The sequence below is a fragment of the Paramisgurnus dabryanus genome, chromosome 12, assembly GCF_030506205.2.
Source record: "Paramisgurnus dabryanus chromosome 12, PD_genome_1.1, whole genome shotgun sequence".
NCBI classification, from domain to species: Eukaryota; Metazoa; Chordata; class Actinopteri; order Cypriniformes; family Cobitidae; genus Paramisgurnus; species Paramisgurnus dabryanus.
In genome coordinates, this window is record NC_133348.1 from 6,345,234 (window position 1) to 6,364,839 (window position 19,606).

The 19,606-nt window shown below is 34.9% G+C and overlaps 2 protein-coding genes across 6 annotated transcripts in view; one reads left to right on the top strand and one right to left on the bottom strand.

The window, feature by feature from the left end:
- Window positions 1-2,940: 2,940 nt before the first annotated feature.
- Window positions 2,941-6,919, top strand: pomcb (proopiomelanocortin b). The gene is made up of 3 exons (XM_065256303.2): window positions 2,941-3,164; window positions 5,875-5,999; window positions 6,143-6,919. Exons 2-3 carry the CDS (start codon window positions 5,880-5,882, stop codon window positions 6,656-6,658), a joined length of 636 nt encoding a protein of 211 aa, XP_065112375.1. The 5' UTR covers window positions 2,941-3,164; window positions 5,875-5,879; the 3' UTR covers window positions 6,659-6,919.
- A 10,203-nt stretch (window positions 6,920-17,122) lies between these two features.
- efr3bb (EFR3 homolog Bb (S. cerevisiae)) overlaps window positions 17,123-19,606 on the bottom strand; it is a 59,465-nt gene continuing 56,981 nt past the window's right edge. For all 5 annotated transcript variants that reach the window (XM_065256301.1, XM_065256298.1, XM_065256297.2 and 2 more), the window contains 4 exons: window positions 18,301-18,349; window positions 18,057-18,163; window positions 17,890-17,939; window positions 17,123-17,780 (listed from right to left, as the gene is read on the bottom strand). In XM_065256301.1, the coding sequence (XP_065112373.1) occupies window positions 17,675-17,780; window positions 17,890-17,939; window positions 18,057-18,163; window positions 18,301-18,349 (312 nt within the window). In that variant the 3' untranslated portion in view covers window positions 17,123-17,674. The remainder of the gene's footprint in view (window positions 17,781-17,889; window positions 17,940-18,056; window positions 18,164-18,300; window positions 18,350-19,606) is intronic.

A 19,606-nucleotide genomic window follows, 5' to 3' on the forward strand; every position in this document is an offset into this window, starting at 1 on the left:
GGGGGCCCCGGACCCCAGTTTGAGAACCACTGCCGTAGACTACTACGCCATATTTTTTTACATGACGCATCGCCGCGCCAAAAAAAAAAGAAAACACAGTGTGAGAGGTAACTATAGGGGCTATCTACATGAACATTAAGTATGGACCAATGTAAACATAAAAGTGGGGCCTCAAAGAGAAAAGAGAAGGCGGAAGTTAGTCACGAGTCAAAAACTACCCAAAACATTTTGTTTTTCTTTATTTAAATCTACCATTTAAAGTAAAAAAAGTAAAGTAAAAATATTTGACTACCTTATTAAAAGTATATGCTGTTAACAGACCTGCGCGCCACTTAACAGGGCCAACGGGCAAGGTTGGGGGGGGGGCTTTGGCTTAAGGGGGCCCATACATTTTTTTTTGCATATGGGCCCGGGACTCACTTGCTATACGCCACTAAATAAGCGCCATAATTTACATTTCATTTTGGTCAATATCTCCAAAACCCCGTTGGCTAGAATAAAATAATTTAGTAAAAAAGTAGTATAATTTAATTTAGTATATTTTAAAAAAAAAATTCCTTTGACTTCTTGGGTTGTTTTCTACAAAACGAATATAACTGATTTCATTTCTGTATACAAATTTTTCAGCCATTTTTACAATTTTCTGAAAAAATATTCGAACTTCTCCAATATCTTCCGATTTGCATTACATTTTTTAGATAGCATCTATGGACGCTCTCAACAAAAAAAGTATTAAAAGCTTTTAGTTAGACCAAACCGCTCTCATATACCATGTCAACGAATTTGTCAGATTGAACGCGAATCTGGCCTTGGCAATACTTTGCAGAGTTGAATATTATCCAGTACTTCTTCGTTATGGCTAGAAGGGATACAGCAACTGCCAAAATCTCATGAAATCTTGTCGGATGAGCGCTGTTAATGAACTTAAGTATCAGGATTTTTCAAAATATGTATTACCTTGCATGCATGTCTGTTTGTGACCAAACAAAATTATTATATAGTTTATATAAATTTCCAACTTATTCCCATAAATTCCAGTTATTCCCATTCATTTGCATTAAGTTTCCAATTTGGAGTATTTGCAAATTCCCCAGATTAAGTTCCCATGGAAAGTTTTCAGAAATTTATCGGAAACGTTCTGCCCCTTTGCAACCCTAGCTGTATCCCATCTAGCCAAAACTGTGCTTCTTGGCCAGCCATTTTGGGTTTTGGCTATTTTATTTTTTTGTAGCACAATGCAGTAGCTTACAAACCCAATGGTATCGCGAACTTGGTATGATTCTTCAGCACCATGCCCTGAATGTACCTGCAACATTTTGGGGAGGCACCACATAGTGGTCAAGAGATATAATACAACTTATATAAAACTGCTTATAATTTTGGATTCTTTTTTCCTGCTGTTATAGATCTGATCAGTTTTCAATCCTTGGGTCATACAGAGTAAGACAATACCAGAAATGTTATAATTGATAATACATCCTGTCCGCGATATTGAACACCTTCTTTTCTAACTCACACTTCACACTTAAAAAAAAGTCGGATAGATTAATAAACGTATTTGGCAGGCTGTCTGGGGATAGGACTCTGAGCTCAGAAATGGGTTCGTACGCAAAGTATCCCCCCTAGGTTTAGGTAGTAACCTGGTGAGTAAGAGGAGATGGGGTGGTGGAGGGATTCTGAAGACTGTAGAGAATCCTTAGGTGAGTTTGACTGTGATTATATATGGGCTTCCCTTATGCTGATTGGGTAGATATGTTGATTACCGAATGTAGACAGCTGGTGATACTAGAGTATTTGTTGACTACTGATTGTAGAGGCACTTATAGTTTATTTGACTTGTTCCTCCCGAACTACGTTAATAAAACATAATTTTGAGAAATTTTACGTGACATCAAAATGCCTAATTTTGAAAAATCTTTTTACACATTGACACCAATAAGCATGCTGAATTTCATCAACATCTGTTGATATGGGAACTTATATCTACAGAAAATATAATTTTACAAATATTTTAAAAAATAGCCAAAAATATATGTGCTGAAATATATTTCAAAATCTTTACAAAAATGTATATTTTTTGGCAATTTTTTTGTATATTTTGAAATATATAGTTTAAAAAATAAATATATTTTAAAGCATTTATATAAACATGGCATTGGAAGAAAGCTTTTATTATATTTATTTTTATATTATATTTTCAACTGCAAAAATATACTTATAATTTTATATTTTATACATAGGTATACATTATATACAAACTTTAGCCAGAAAAAATATATTTTTTGACATATGGGTAAAATTAGAAATGTATTTGTTGCGCCTGAAATACATGTTAATATATAAAGTATAAAATATATACTACAACATTTTCTAATTCAAAAATACATTTAATTAAGCTTTACTCTCTACAAAATGTATTAAGCATACATATTTTTGGTATGGGTGCTTGGACCCTGAAAATTGCCATTTTCGTCATCAGAAAATATTTGCATTCACCAGTGACAAAAGTTTTTTTTTTATAAGAAACAAAACAACAAGAATATCTTGATAAGTTAGCATAATTCTCAAATGTAAGTTGAAAGGTAAAACAACATCCAGAGATCTTTGTCACATGGTGTACAAAAAGCACATCTGTCCATGCTGATCGATTTGCGCAGCGCTTATATGTTTCCCTGTTTAATGAGAAAACAGTGATGTTATTGCATTATTTCACATCAATTTCCTATTCAGTCCACTATAAACCTCAGCTGGTGTCGATCAGTTGTCAAGCTGTCTCAGATTACCGAATCAACAAAACCCCAGCATCTGATTGATAATTCACCTGCCACCTCCAGTATACTTCTACATACATCAAGTAACGTTTCTTTATTAGTCATTTTCCTTGTTGTCGCCCCACCCCCTCAGCGTAACCCCCCCTCAACAGAGATCCACCTGATCATATCAAAGGCTTCAGGGCTCGGCATGCACCTGTGAGTATATAAGAGACCAGAGCTCATTCAGAAAAACACAGCAAGAGAGTGATTCATTCACAGACCCATGAAAAAAACTGTATAGAGATAACAGAGGAGGAGCGGAGCCGAGATTTACACAGATAAGGGCTGGAGACCAAAACAAGATTTAAGACGAGAGAGACTTCACAGAACTTACACCGCAAATTAAGAAAGGTAAAAAAATTGGTTTTATTTTTAATACAAAGCATGTTATTTAAAATGATGCACTTCTTTGATATCTTTATTTGTGTTATATCTATTATTAAAATGATCACAAAACAATCTGACATATTGCCATCTGCTGTAGAAGTAAATCGTGGTTTATACAGAATGAATAAAAATGTTTTAATCATCTGTAACAACTTTATCATTATAAAATGTATTTTAGTCTTTATTTTACACATCTATGTTCCAGTTGTATAGTTAAGTACTCAGTGATATAAAGCAACCCATATGGTTAGGGTTTGGTTTAGGGTTAGTTGCATGTAGTTATGCATAATTATAAACTATACCAAAGGCTGTAAAACAGTTATGAATCTCTTTGTGTGACGCAGAGCTGCTCTAGGATCCTATCAATAATAATGCTATAAATAATAATAATGATAAATGAATATGATAATATTGTAGTGTATGACTATAAGAGAGTGGTCCATTTCAGTTTTTCAAGATTTACTATTTATAGGTAAACTACTATTTACGAAAAATTATTTTTGTTTCATTCTGTCAACTACTGACAACATTATGCCAAATTCTTAATAAAAAATAATGTTTTATTTTATATATCAGCATCATATACTCAGAAAAAAGAAATTCATACAGGTTTAGAACAACATGAGGATGAGTAAATGATGACAGAATTTTCATTTTAAAGTGAACTATCCCTTTAAAGTCAAAAGTGCAGTGGTCTCTTACTTTTTTCCACGACTGTATATATGGGTGATTCTCGAGAAATGAGTCTTATGAGGTGTCATGAAACACTTTGATAAAAAAAGTAAATGCAAAGTAAGAATATCAAAATAAGAAGCATACAGTTACAAACATCTCTTCATGTACTATTTTGCACATGATTTCAAATGACATCATACAAACCAATTTTGTTGTTTTTTCCACATTTAAGAGGGAAATTTTAATTACCGCAACGTGTCCATGACTGGATTTGGGTTCTTTGACATGGAAACATTTATAATAAAAAAAATCTAAAAAATAAAAAGCTTCAGTGCATGTTATACTATAAACATTTACAGTAAAGAAACATGTGGTATTTGGTGATCATTGGTAAATGTAGAGACAATAATAAGGAATATAAATGTGTCCAAGACCAATTTTCTCATCCTCCGCAACAATTTTCAATCATTGTTTAAGCCTTCAAGGAACTAACATTTTCAACAAAAAAAAACCCATTGTTGGAAGGGACATAATTGATTGTGACACTCAAGATGGCTACCAGGTAAGCAGTTCTTATTTTTTCTCTCCAGAAAAAAGTTGAAATTTTGTTTGTCATAGTACACAGACAACTTTTTAGTTCTCATTACCGAAACATGAGTTTGTAAATGCATATATTTAATGTTATATCCTGTTGTGGTAATGATAATTTTTAAAAAATGTAAATAATTCACATTTTTTAAATCCTCCAAAAATGGTTATAGTAAGTTCAGACCTTAATCTTATACACTGAATAAAAAGATTTTCAAAAAAAAAAATTCTTAGTATTTTTGTCTTGTTTTCAGTAAAAATATCTAAAAATTCTTAAATTAAGATGCTTTTTCTTGAGGAGCAAAACGACCCAAGAAAATAAGTCTAGTTTTTAGACCAAAAATATCAAAGACCAAAAACCTTGAAAATTTTTCTTAAACACTAAATTCAAGAAAATTTCTTTTTTTGCTTGTTTTATGCACAAAATCACTTAAATTTGATATTTATGGTCTAAAACTAGACTTATTTTCTTGGGTCGTTTTGCTCATCAAGCATCTTAATTTTTAGAATTTTTAGATATTTTTACTGAAAACAAGACAAAAATACAAATAATTTTTTTCTTGAAAATCTTTTTTTGCAGTGTATGTGAAATTTTTTTTTTCAAGGGCTTTAAAAAATTCTGATGCTGGACACCTTCTAAATCTGGATTTTGTGAGAATCACCCATATGTGTATATTTAGGTTATGTATATAAGAAAACATGTGTGTTACAGTATATGAAAGTGTGTTCATTACTTGAAACGGTCTTGTGTAATGTTGGCACTGTGAAATATATCAGAGAGGAATGAACGGCTATTAGACTATCTGAAGTGTTTCTAGACCAAAATAGGACAAATAGGAGTCATCATCATGACTAAAAAAAAACTGTTTTCCGTGAAACAATTTTTATGACCAATCTTCCAACCGTGTGTAAAAATGGTTTATTACCCATTACTTTTTAAAGCTGTTTTTCCCTAACACAATACTGCAGTTGACGTCAGGATAAGACATTACTGGACCACTGCGGTATAAATCTGTGTCTGTGATGACCTTAAAAACACATCACTTAACCTGCTACAATTATGTATATGGGGTTGACGTAAGTCATAATGATTTTGATTGCCGACAATGATGCTCTTCGGTCAAATAAAAAAGAAAGTGAAAAGTTAAAAAGACAAAGACAATTGTGTACGAACTGCCCACACACATTCATTCATTCATTCATTCAATGAGGACCGCCAGGCTCTGTGCGGATGTGTTTGGCAGAGCAATAAGATCCATTCAGCTGCTGTACAGTACATATAACTAAAGGTGATTCAAGAAAACACCTGAATATAGAAACAATTTGTCCTTGACTGAAAATGTACCTTTGCTTTCCTTCCGGATGAGTCAATGAAGAAACTGATGATATCAATCTTCTCCTGTCTCCTCAGTAAACATGCACAGTCGCTCCTGGCTTTTGGCTGCGGCGGTTCTGTGTTTTCATGGCCCGTATGTAGATGGGAACTGCTTAGATGTGGCAGACTGCATGGTCCTTGAATCAAATGAGCAAAGATTGGTAAGATGCATTTAATGGGATATTTACATTGAAAGCGATTTTATCAGTATGTATGTTCCCTAGAGGTATCACTACATAGTTTATATGGGTTATAGGTCGTATAAATTTGGAGATTGAAGACTTTTGCATGCTTTCATTCACAGCAGTGTATTCAGGAATGCACAGATTTCCAAGACTTCACTCATGGAAGTCTGTCGTCACCTGATGAGGAAGAGGTTGAGGAAGAGAGCCTCAGTTTGGGCCTGCTCTTATCCGCCCTGTCTCCCGTTTCAACCAAGACCAAAGGCTCATCTGAAGAACCTCTCCGTGGTGACGAGAGGAGGTCTTACTCCATGGAGCACTTCCGATGGGGAAAACCCATAGGCCGGAAACGTCGACCGGTAAAGGTGTTCGCCAACGGTGCCCTGGAAGCGGAACCAGAGGAGTCCACGGAAACGGTCCGTGTCGATCGAAGGCAGGACGAGACCGTGGGCGTTCGACAAAGTAACAACGCGAAGACCAACAACGGGAAGTACCGCATGAGCCATTTCAGGTGGAACGCTCCACCCGACAAACGCTACGGAGGGTTCATGAGGTCATCGTCAGAGCAATCCCACAAGCCCCTGCTCACGCTGATACGCAATGCTATGGTTAGAGACGGACAGCAGTTCAAAAATTAAAAGAGGAGGGAGAATGGACAGAAGTCGTTACGCTTCATTCATCTTCATTTTAAAAGCTTCCATAGAAACAGAAAAATAAGATTTCAACTCAGCACGAGTCAAATCATGTGTTTATCAAACGTCAGGGTTATTTATGCATTATTTACCTGCACTGTACTTGAATATATCTCTGGGATTTAAAAGGGAAGAGGATCAGATATGCTGGGTATTTATCTAGTTTAGTGAATTCTACTGTAAAATACACATTAAAATAAATTTGCAATGATACACGGTGTGGATTTTTGTGTTATGGTGGTTTCCTCTCGAGGTGACAAGTGTATGAAGCAAATACTTTTCACAGTTTTTTTTCCACTTAAAAAATAAGAATCAAAACTGGAACGGCATAATGTAAAAACAGTATGGGGGTCATTGGTTTTTCAAATTAACTGTTGTTTTATGTATCTCACCATGCCGCGTACGCCCCGCCCTTAATTAATCGAGTACTTGTTTTTCAGACATAGATCAATCGAAATGAAAAAAAAAAAATATATAGATTAGGTTTTATTTTTGTTAACATTAGTAAATGCACAACCTAACATGGCCTAACAATAAGCAATATAGTTTTTAGCATTTATTAATGCCAATACAATTGTTCTTGTTCATTGTGCATTAACTCATTACACATTTTGCTAATAAAATGTATAAGTAAATGCGTTAACATGAAATGAGATGAATAAATGCTGTAGAGTTAATTCATGTTAACTAATGCATTAACTAATGTTTACAAATACAACCTTATAATAAAGTGTTATCAAGATAATTATCATCTATTAGCATTAAACTAAATTTATCCATGCCATAACTGACTTAATAAATTATGCATATTAAGGTTTAAGTAAGGAATAATTGACAACGGGCCGCTGAATTTTAAGAAAATAATGCACACTCAACAGTGTTCGAATTATGTCAAAGCTTATGGAAAATGTATACAATATATAAAATAAAAAAACAGACGTTCAAACAAACAAACAAAGGTTTTATCCTATCTTCATTTGTTCTCTTTTTATCATCTCTTAAATATGGGTAGGTTTCTTCAAAAAATACATCATTTTGAGCAAAAAGCTAAGGAATTGCATTTTTGTGAAGACTTAGAGATTAGATTCAGAGCGATAATCAAAACATACACAGAGTTTTTACTGTTTTTGGGTCACTGGATGATTCAGTGGTTTATAAGTTGGGTAACAGCACCACCTGGTGTATAATAGCGGAAATATGGATCGCTGTAAAAACTCGTCATTGGCAGGGGAGGGAGCGTTTTCTCTTAAAGGGGACATATCATGAAATTCTGACTTTTTTCATGTTTCAGTGCGAATGGGGTCCCCGGGGCTTCTATCAACCTAGACAATGTGAAAAAGATCAACCCAGTTTAGTTTTGGTAAACCATTCTCTGCAAGCATGGGAAAAAATAGGTCATTGAAATTTGGCTCCCCTTGTGTGGACCTCAAAAGGGGGTAACAAACACCAACCTGAATCTGCACTATCCCACCACGGCACTGCCATTTAGTGCAGAGATCAGCTCATTTGCATTTAAAAGGACACACCCCAAAACAGCACATTTGTGCTCACACCTACAAAGTGGCAATTTTAACATGTTATAATATCTGTGGGGTATTTTGAGCTAGAACTTTACTTACATGGTACATTTTGATCAGGAGTTGGAGAAGGTTGACTGGAATATTTTGAATCTTAATGATGAAATAGACCCATTTTGTGGGAGCTTTTTAGATTTAATTAATAATGTTAAAGTGAAATTTATTAAAAAGTGTGTTAACTTGAATAAAAAAGTAAATTTACCCTGGCTGACAAAAGAGATTTGGAATTTGATGAGGAGAAGAGATTTTCTACTTAAAAAGGCTTTAAAATCGAAAATTGATAATGACATGCGTAGTAGTGAAAGAATTAAAAATTTCGAAGGCAAACTTTTTTATTGATTTGATAACACAAGCTAAAGGAAACAATCATTTGGTTTGGAAGCACATTAATACTATTTCTTGGAAAAAAATGTCTCAGAAATGTTATGAAATTAAAATAAACAATGTTTTAACGCAAGATGAATCAAAGGTAGCTAGTGATTTTAATAGTTTTTTTAAAGATTCTGTTAATGAATTGGCAGTTGTTTTTGATAATAGAACAGTGGATCTGAAATCTGTAGATTTAACAAAACGAGTGTTTCACTTAAATGAGGTTTCGGAGCCAGAGGTCATTAAAAAGAACTTAAAGTTTCTAAGTCACAGGATGGTTATGGGTTAGATTCGTGTATGGTAAGAAGGAATGCTGCCACCCTATGTCGACCTATTACTCAGTTAATCAATCGATCCATCAGAGAAGCGGTCTTCCCAGACTGTCTAAAAAAGGCAGTGGTTACACCTTTGCATAAGGGAGGAGACAAAGCTGAGCTGTCCAACTATAGACCAGTGAGTATCCTACCTGTAATATCTAAAGTAGTTGAGAGAGTAGTGGCCATGCAACTAATGGATCATTTGAATTTTGGAGAGCACCCCCTGAATCCACTTCAGTTCGGTTTTAGAAAACATCATTCGACTGAAACGGCACTTTGTTATTTCGTTGAACAACTTAAAGCCATGTTGGATAAAGGGGGGGTGGTGGGGGCTATATTTTTAGATCTGAAAAGAGCTTTTGACACGGTAAACTATAACATCCTCTTATCCAAATTGTCCACTCATAACATTTCTGATGAGACATTACGATGGTTTACATCTTATTTAAAGAATAGGAAGCACTGCACAAGATTTAAGAGCACGATGTCGTCATTCTTAGATTGCCCAGTTGGGGTGCCACAAGGCTCCATTTTGGGCCCTCTCTTGTTCAGTGTGTATATAAATGATCTTCCGGCTATTTGTCCTGATGTGCATGTACAAATGTACAAATGACGATGCTGTGATATATGTTCATGCAAAAAAAATTCAGAATTCACGAAGCAGAGTTTGTTAAGTATTTAGGTGTGGTTTTGGACAGGACACTGTCATTTAAAAAGCATGCTTCCAAACTGATAAAAACTGTAAAATTTAATTTATCGGAGTTTAGATATCTTCGCTAGCAAATAAGCACGGATGCAGCTAAGCTTTATATGCATGCAATGATATTGTCATATTTTACTTATTGCAGCACAACTTGGTCTTTAGCAACCAACTCTGTATTACAGCCGCTCCAAAGCTTGTATAAACAGGCACTTAAAATTTTAGACAAAAAACCTGTTTCATACCACTACTGTAATATTGTGAAGAAATATAGACTATTAAGTTTGAAAATTTTATTTTGTTTTCGAATGTTAGTTTAGTATATAAAATTTTTCATGATTTGGCACCACAGCCCCTGAGAATGTTGGTAAAATCGTGTGAAGAGGTAGGAATTAGAACAACGCGAGCCACCTCTAGAGGAGACTGTTATGTAAAATTTAGGTCCTCTACCTTTGGACAGAATTGCTTCTCAGTAAAAGCAGCAGGGATGTGGAATTCGTTGCCTTTAACTGTGTGAGAGAGTATTACATTGCAACAGTTTAAATTTAACCTTAAAAAGTGGTTGAAAAATGGGCAGTTTTGTAATCATTAGCACAAAAATTGGTAAATTGGGTTATAGCAGGTAAATTTTAATAGTTGTAAATACTGCAGTTAGTGCATTTCTTGAGACGATATTTTTATAGGTGTTTTATTTGTATTTTGTACTGTGAGTGGACTTATTGGTAGAAATGATTATTGTACACTGTATTAACTTTTTGTCACTTTGCCGCTGTCCAGGGACTACAGATGAAAATTAGCTTGAAGCTATTTCTGGTCTGTGAAACACATTTGTTGTGCAACGTCCCTGTCAAATAAACAATAAATAAATAAATACATACTTTGGGGAAGCCAAAGATTTATTTTACATCTTAAAGAGTAACTAAACCCTAAACCAACTTTTTTTAGTTAATGATCTGTAAGAATGATGGTTTATTAGTGCTGTTCATTGATTTAAGTAAGTTTTTTGACATTTGGATATAAAGTGTTTCAATACTACAATATATGGTGTAAAAACGTCTGAGTGCTGCCCTCTTCAGGTTGAACGGTGGCTACTGCAGTTGAATTTTCCTATTGGAAGTTGGGTCCAAAAAATGACTCGTGACGTAAGCAGATTCAAGCTCACCACGCCCTTGTTATGATCTCACCACACACTAGTTCATCCCCTCTATCTGCATTGGGATCTGCCCACTTTTCTTGCATTTTTCAAATATTGCCAGTGGGTGGAGTCAGGCTCTGACCAGGGGTTTAGTTACACTTTAAAAAAGTTGATTTGATAAAAACCACGAAAAAAAAAAAAAAGTCCTTTACAAAAATTCAATTATCTCAGCTTTTTACTCAACATTTAGGGCTCTATCTTACACCCGGCGCAATGCGGCGCAATGCGCGACGCAAGTGTCCTTTGCTAGTTTCCACCCTGCGCAATTGTAATTTTCACGTTTAGCGCTGCGTTGTTTAAATAGCAAATGCATTTGCGCCCCCTTTTGCGCCCATGGGCGTTCTGGTCTGAAAACGAGGTGTGTTCAGGCGCATTGTTGGCGCGTTGCTATTTTGAGGCAACTAAAATAGACTACGCCATTGACCAACAAAAACCTGCTCTAAAGTCTTAAGTCAATGGCGCAATATGTTTTTTTTTACTTTAAAAACATTATTTAAAGAGCGCATTAGTAATATGCGCCTAAACGGGACGACAACGCGGGTTTGCTTAACACATACATGAATGCGCAGCAGCACAAAAACGCTTTTAAATATGAAAGATTAAAGGATTGAATGTAAAAGATTATTATTGAGTCTCTTGGACATAAATGAGGACCGATTATGAGAAGGCGCAAAGAGCTGCTTCACCTGCAGCCTGGTAAGTAAATAAATGCTTTGCTTTAAACAAATGCATCTGTTTTTAAATGTTTTTTTTTAAATGCTACCTCACGGATTTATTGTATATGATGACTCTGTACCTGTGGATATGGTTAGATGAGAAACATTTTTAAGTAATGCTTAAAAAAAAACTGACGCTGTCCAAGTGCTGAACCTTGTGGAGGGCCGTTTGTAAATTCTTTATCTCCTGTTTGTTACAAATAAAGTATTTTTAGAGTACAAACCTTTTCTTACATACTTGTAAATTATTTTTTGATGATATTGGATAGCCATACATTTACAGCAATTAAAAGCCTGCTTTTTTTACTTCCATGACTAAAAGAAAACGGGTTTTAAAGGTTTTAATAAAAAAATAACAATTTCAATACAAGTGAAAAACAACACAATTATTTAACATTATTCTTAAACTGGGGATCTTCTTCCTCTGCTTAGTTTTTCAGTTTACAAAGTCCGTCATCTAAATAGGGATTACACATAGCGCCAGCGCAACAGGCTTTTAAAGGGGATGAGAGCTGAGACTCTCATTGGTTTATTGCACGTTACGCCCAAAATACTCCCATTAATCATAAAAAAAATAGGACCTACCCTTTTCGACCATGCGCTCGGCGCACAAACCATTTTTCCCGTCGTTAAATTAGCAAAAGGGCATTCATTTAGACGTTGCGCTGTGCGCTTTAGACAATGCGCTTAGATCGTTAAAATAGGGCCCATAGTATTTTTGAAGAAACCTACCCATATTTGAGAGGTGATAAAAAGAGATAACTTGTCAATTGCGGGGAAGAGTTAATGTGTTTTGTTTAATTCAATTTTTAATTCAAAGTTTTTGTTTTGTTTTATGTAATACATTTTCCATGGGGGGGGCATGAAAGGATGCACCGTACACCAAAAACGTTTGAGAACCACTGAACTAGAGCATCTAAAATGACAAAATAAGTGCAATGTCAATGTGTTTTACGGAAAACATTTCAATTGTACCCACTATACTGTATAGAAAATGTTTTATTTGCAGTTTGAACACAAAAACAAATCATCGCCATGTTTGTTAGGGAAAACTCTTACCCAGACAGAGCAATACTTCAAAATAGATTGTGCTTGTATTTTAGCAATGCTAAACATCATCAAATAGCAGATTTTTCAAAACTCAATTTCCACCAGAAATAACACTCAATACATGACTTCAACATGTCAGAAACTTCATATACAAAAAGAAAACCATGACTAAACAACATTGGTGAAGAAAGGTGAAGTATTTACAGAACTTTAGTGTGTATTTTCAAATTATTATATTATAATGCTTTTAATAATGATATTGCAGCATTAAGATTTACCTGACAGCTACAGTATAGATATAACCGCACTTACTGTTGGGATAATTCTGCTTATCTAACTGCGGTGTTATTTATATGAATAATATATTTGTGGTAAACGCTTTTTCATCAAATAAACTTTGAAACTGCTTTTTACAAATGGCCTTATTTTATCATTATAAACATAGTCCTACCAAAAACATTTATGGCCACCATGTTGTCGAAAACAACCCTCAACAAGAATAATTCAGTCCATGGCACAGAAAACATCCAGTCATACACAGAGACACACAACATAAAGGAATAAAAGAGAAACTTTCGCTTGGATTATGGTACTTTGGCTTGTTTTTTATATAAATGTACTGTTTCTGCAACAAACATTAAGTAAATTAAGTAAAAACATAAAGTCATTACTCACAATCACTTGTGTGAATAGATAAAAAATCCTTAAAATGTTGTCTTCTCTCTGCATGATCAAGAACAACAGGTTTCAAACTTTTTGATGGCAGGGACCCCCACATATGAAGAAACCTTTAGCGAGGGACCCCTTTCCAAAAATATATAAAGATTCACGATTTTGCATTAACAAGCATATTTGGCCTGCTGTCGGAGGTCGAATTGTTTTGCCCGAACCAAGTGTACTCGCCCCTCTTTAATTGGGATAGATGTACTTGCTGAGAGTAAGGCGATGTGGTGGAGAAGGGATGCTGCAAAATCTGTCATGGGACAGAGGTGAAGGACGGCTACATATAGACACCTCTTCGTGCTGATTGGTTGAATTATATAACTATGCAAACTTAGTTAAATTAACTTCATAACATTTAAACTGTAATAGATAAATGGTAATTGTGATATTAAAAAAACAGTAAATTGTTTACAAACTTAAATAATTAGCTACAACATAGATTTGCATGTCTTTTTTTCTCTTAAAATTTTCTGGGGATCCCTTGGAACCTTCTGGGGGACCCCTGGGCATCTTCGGACCCCAGATTGAAACCCCTGATCTACAACATTTGTATGTAAAATCACTATTTGTCATTCATTTTGATGGTTTATTAAATATGTCTGACCAAGACGATGATGTGCGTCACTCCTGATTGATCTCAATTGTAAATCACTTGGGTAGCAGTCTGGTGTAAAATTGCAAGTTCTGCTGTTTAGTTTTAACAAATGTGCCGTGCTCGTGGGTTCTTTATGAGGAAACACACGCATACACTCACATCCACTCATTCAGATATTTGCCTAATTAACAAGACTAAACTAAACAGGAATATTTACATATATTCCTAGATTACTTATATGTAACTTTATATATACACACAATATAAATTATGCTATGGTAACATATAAAAAACTTTGTCTAATGCCACAATACTGTGAGAAGAACTTGAAAAAGCGCAACATGTTACAGATGTTAAATGAATGAGTAAAACATTGTTAATGAAGTGGTTCCTTCAACACCCAAAGCTTGGTAATGCCACTCAATAGTGTTTAACAGGTAAACACAAGCTCTTCAGATCCAGCTGTCCAGAGCTCAAGCTTAACATACTAAACAAATCACTGCATGAGAACAACATAAAAAAACAATTACATTTACCAAAAACCTACGGTGAACAAAAATTAGCACCAACAAGTAAAAATCATTGCTGAAACTTTTATGTATATTTTTTTTTAATAGTCGACTAACACCTAATCGCCATAAAGTCTTGGAAAAAAATGTGTGAATCTCATGAAAACATGTTTAGTTCACATTTTACCCCAAAATCTAAAAGCAATTGGATTAGCCACAATTCTCATTCTCGATAGTGATTCTCAATACTGTAATACAGTAAATAATATAATTACCTTTCTATGTTTAAAAAACTTTTAAAAGATCATAATTAGAATTAGGATTTTAAGATTAGAATTTTTTTTTGTATTTTTGTCTTGTTTTCAGTATTCTTAAATTAAGATGCCTTTTCTTGATGAGCAAAACGACCTAAGAAAATATCAAATTTAAGTGATTTTATGCATAAAACAAGCAAAAATATCTGCCAATGGGGTAGGCAAATTTTTCTTGAATTTAGGGTTTAAGAAAAATGTTCAAGATTTTTAAGTCCCAAGAAAATAAGTCTAGTTTTTAGACCAAAAATATCAAATTTAAGTGATTTTGTACAAAAAAACAAGCAAAAAAATCTGCCAATGGGGTTAGCAAAAAAATCTTCTTAAACACTAAACTCGAGAAAAATTCAAGAAAAATTTGCTTACCCCATTGTCAGATTTTTTTGCTTGTTTTATGCACAAAATCACTTAAATTTGATATTTTTGGTCTAAAAACTAGACTTATTTTCTTGGGTCGTTTTGTTCATCAAGAAAAAGCATCTTAATTTAAGAATTTTTAGATATTTTTACTGAAAACAAGACAAAAATACTAGAATTTTTTTTCTTAAAAATCCTTTTTTTGCAGTCTGTATATAATATTATTTAGTGATTTTGTGTATAAAACAAAGCAAAAAAATCTGCCAATGGGGTAAGCTAATTTTTCCTGAATTTTTCTTGAATTTAGTGTTTAGGAAAAATGTTCAAAACTTTTTTGCTTACCCCATTGGCAGATTTTTTGCTTGTTTTATGCAGAAAATCACTTAAATTTGATATTTTTGGTCTAAAAACTAGACTTATTTACTTGGGTCGTTTTGCTCATCAGGAAAAATCATCTTAATTTAAGATTTTTTTTCTTGAAAATCATATTTTGCGGTGTGTCAACACGGTAACTCCACTGCACTGCAAAAAATGACTTTCTTTCTTAGTATTTTTGTCTTGTTTTGAGTAAAAATATCTAAAAATTCTTAAATTAAAATGTATTTTCTTGATGCGCAAAATGACCCAGGAAAATAAGTCTAGTTTTTTGAAAAAAATAAAATAAATAATAATAATAATAATAATAATTATATATACAATTTAAGCGAATTTGTGCTTAAAACAAGCAAAAAAATAATAATAATCTGTCAATGGAATAAGAAACATTTTCTTGAAATAAGTTTACTTTTTTCATAAACTCTTAATTCAAGAAAATGTTTATTATTTTCATTGGCATATATATATATATTTTGATTTTTTAACTCTTTCCCCGCCATCAACGAGTTATCTCGTCAATTTAGAGAAAACGCTCCCCTGCCAATGACGAGAATTTCCGGCTTTCCGCAATTTTTCTATTATTCACCAGGAGGCGGCACTTATACAACCCGGAAGTAATGCCTCATATGAAAGAGAAAGAACTCTGTGTATGTTTTAAAGATCGCTCTGCATCTGATCTCTATCAAAATTCCTTGGCAAAAATGGAATTATTTTAGCTTTATACTCAAAATTTGGTGTTTTTGAAGAAATTTTGCTCATTAAGAAAATACATCTTAATTTAAGAATTTTTAGATATTTTTACTGAAAACAAGACAAAAATACTAAGTAGGAAAGTCATTTTTTGCAGTGTGTGTTTTGGTAAGTAACAGAGCGGTAACATAGTTTGACAAACTGTGGTAACAAACAATGACTTAGGACACCAAATGTACCTCCAATTATATAATCACCCATTAAAAGAAATTTGAGGGAACGCATCCTTAAAGGGGCACTCCACTTTTTTTGAAAATATGCTAATTTTCCAGCTCCCCAGAGTTAAACATTTTAGTTTTACCATTTTGGAATCCATTCAGCTGATCTCCGGGTCTGGCGTACCACTTTTAGCATAGCTTAGCATAATCCATTGAATCTGATTAGACCATTAGTATCGTGCTCAAAAATGACCAAAAAGTTTTCCTAATTAAATCTTGATTCTTTTGTAGTCACATCATGTATTAAGAACGACAAAAAAAATTAAAAGTTGCGATGTTCTAGGCAGATATGGTTAGGAACTATGCTCTCATTCTGGTGTAATAATCAAGGACTTTGCTACTGTAACATGGGTGCACCAGGTGCAATGATATTACGCAGCACCCGAAAATAGTCCCCTTGGTAACTTTCAATGTGACCGGCACTAAGTTTGTGTAGGGGACTATTTTTTGGCACTGCGTAATATCATGGCGCAAGCTAGCACCCATGGTACGGCAGCAAAGTCCTTGATTATAACGCCAGAATGAGAATATAGTTCCTAGACATATCGGCCTAGAAAATCACAACTTTAAATTTTTTGTCGTTCTTCATACACGATGTAACTACAGAAGAGTCAAGTTTAAATAGGAAAAATATTGAAACACTGGTTATATTTGAGCGCGATGCTAATGGTCTAATCAGATTCAATGGATTATGCTAAGCTATGCTAAAAGTGCTAGTGCCAGACCCGGAGATTGCTTAACGGTAAAACTAAAACGTTTAACTCTAGAGGGAGCTGAAAAATGAGCCTATTTTCAAAAAAGTGGAGTGTTCCTTTAACTTTTACCAAAATTTTGACTTTGAAGTAAAATATGACCCCAGACATATTATTGACAGGAGATTCACCCAATTGTGCAACTGTTGAGCTGGGATTTCGCAGAAATATTTGCTCAAAACCCATATCTATCTAAGCTACTATTGTTGTAGAGGACCAGAATATCATCAAGAATATCTTGGTAACATCTGCAATCAGGGAAAACGCAAACCAAAAATGAGAAGATCAGGTGTCTACAGCAGTCACAGTGTAGACAGGATATATCACAGCCAATAAGACGTAGGGGTTAAAAAGGGGCCATCAAATCTGCCTTCAAAACATCAAAACAGTTCAATACTTGGATCTCTCGGAGATATCTGAAGCTTTCTGAATCCTGAGTTGAGCTGCGCTAGTAAACGCACAAGTCTGGGAACTTCATCTCATAAACGGGGATGGAGCGACTCTGGGTTTGGCCGTAACTTGATGTGATGGTGCCAGATGGACTGGGAGGAGGCCTGGGAGCAAGAAGCAGTGAAAAGATAAGAGGATTTATCAGCGTAAACAAATCTTTATGAGAAACCGCTAATGTAGTCGAGACTTGAAATGAGCCAGGCGGCGACTTACCTGATTGTGATTTCGAAGATCTGATTAAGTTTGCTCTGCAGCATTGTAGCCTGAGAGAAAACAGAAGAACCGTTATTAGTCCTACGTAACGCATCAAGCTGATGAATGGGGGAAAAACATAATTTCAAATAAATGCAACATATAAAGGTACATAATGTTTGACTCACTCTGGCACCACAGTGGGCAGCTATTTCTTCGAAGGGGGCTTTCTGAAATTTCTCAACCACCTGTCTTCTGCGTTCCTTCTCCTGTTCCTCCACACCAACGCTGTCCACTGAAGATTAAACACACATAAACAATCGATCACTGATCAGCTTAAAGAGTTAACTAAGCAATAACAAAGGAGACAATTACACACAAATATCTGCAGGGAAACTTAGTAAAAGCTCGATTTTTATTTAATCAACCCACCAATGGCGTTTTTTAGTGTTTCAAATGTGATTTCTTCAGCTGGTGTTCGCTGTTGAAAAAAAAGAGACAAATTAGACATTAGACAAATGATAAATGTTTTTTTGTGGTTGTATTTACTAATAGGCAACATTACATGAAGAATCAATTATGAAAGTTAATTTTAATATAGAAAATTCTGCATATGTGACCCATGCTGGGAAAAGTTTTTAACTAGAGGCTAAAGAAAGTAATAATGTCCATTTTGGTCAAAATTGAGGTTTTCTTCAAAATAAGCCCTCATCTAGCCATCCCAATGCTCTAAATAGGCATTAAACATCTAAAATGATCTTTATTTGTATGTTTTCTGGGAGGTATACCTTCTTAAATGCTTAATCTAATACAAAGATGCGTATCCATCCACATGCACGTCTGACATCTTGGTTTCAGCTTTAAAACATGCAGGAATTAGAAAATAAAGTACAGGACTTGCTTGATGTTAAAAGAGTTATTAAAGGGGTGGTTCAATAGTATTTTATGCAATCTGACTTATTAACACAGAATTATGGGGCCCTATTTTAATGGTCTGAAACGCAAGTGCGAAGCGCAATGCGCAAGTGACTTTGTGGGCGGATCTTGGGCGCTGTTGCTATTTTCCCGGCGGGAGAAATAACTCTTGCGCCAGGCGCAAATCAATAAGGGGTTGGTCTGACGTAGGTTCATTATTCGTAGGTGTGGTTTGGGTGTAACGTCAAATAAACCAATCAGAACGTCATCCAACATTCCCTTTAAATGTAAGGGCGCAAGTTCCATGGCAGATTGCTATTATTATGACAGATTTACCAGGCGCACGCCAGGAGCGGTTCACAGCCGAGGAGACCCACGTCAAAGACAGAGAAGTTGTTTTGTATGGCGATGGGAGAAACCCGCCCAAATCAGCGTCGGTTAAACAGGCGTGAGAGGAAATAGCCACAATTGTCTCATCAGCTAGCATCCCCATCGTTGCGCCAAGCGCTACAATGATGTCAGGAGATGGGGGAATCCCAAGCTTGCCAGCATAAATCGGGCACGCCGTGTAACGGGAGGTGGATCTGACTCTACACAGGACCTGACGCCAGCAGAGGACATCGCTGCATCCACCCTCACCGCTGAAAGGGTTTGGGGGCTTTGAAATTGGACCCAAGAAACGCAAGCAAGGTCCAACCCCAAAGTACAATTACAAATCAAGTTCATATACATTAAGGTTTCTTATGAAAACATTGTAATCGTTATTTGCATGAGAATTTTTTAACGCAGCCACACAATAAATAAAACTATCACCACAATGCTC

Coding starts and splice junctions, on each gene's coding strand:
- pomcb (XM_065256303.2), top strand. CDS start 5,880: ATGCACAGTCGCTCCTGGCTTTTGGCTGCGGCGGTTCTGTGTTTTCAT. Junction 6,000..6,142: donor AATCAAATGAGCAAAGATTG/GTAAGATGCATT, acceptor TTTCATTCACAG/CAGTGTATTCAGGAATGCAC.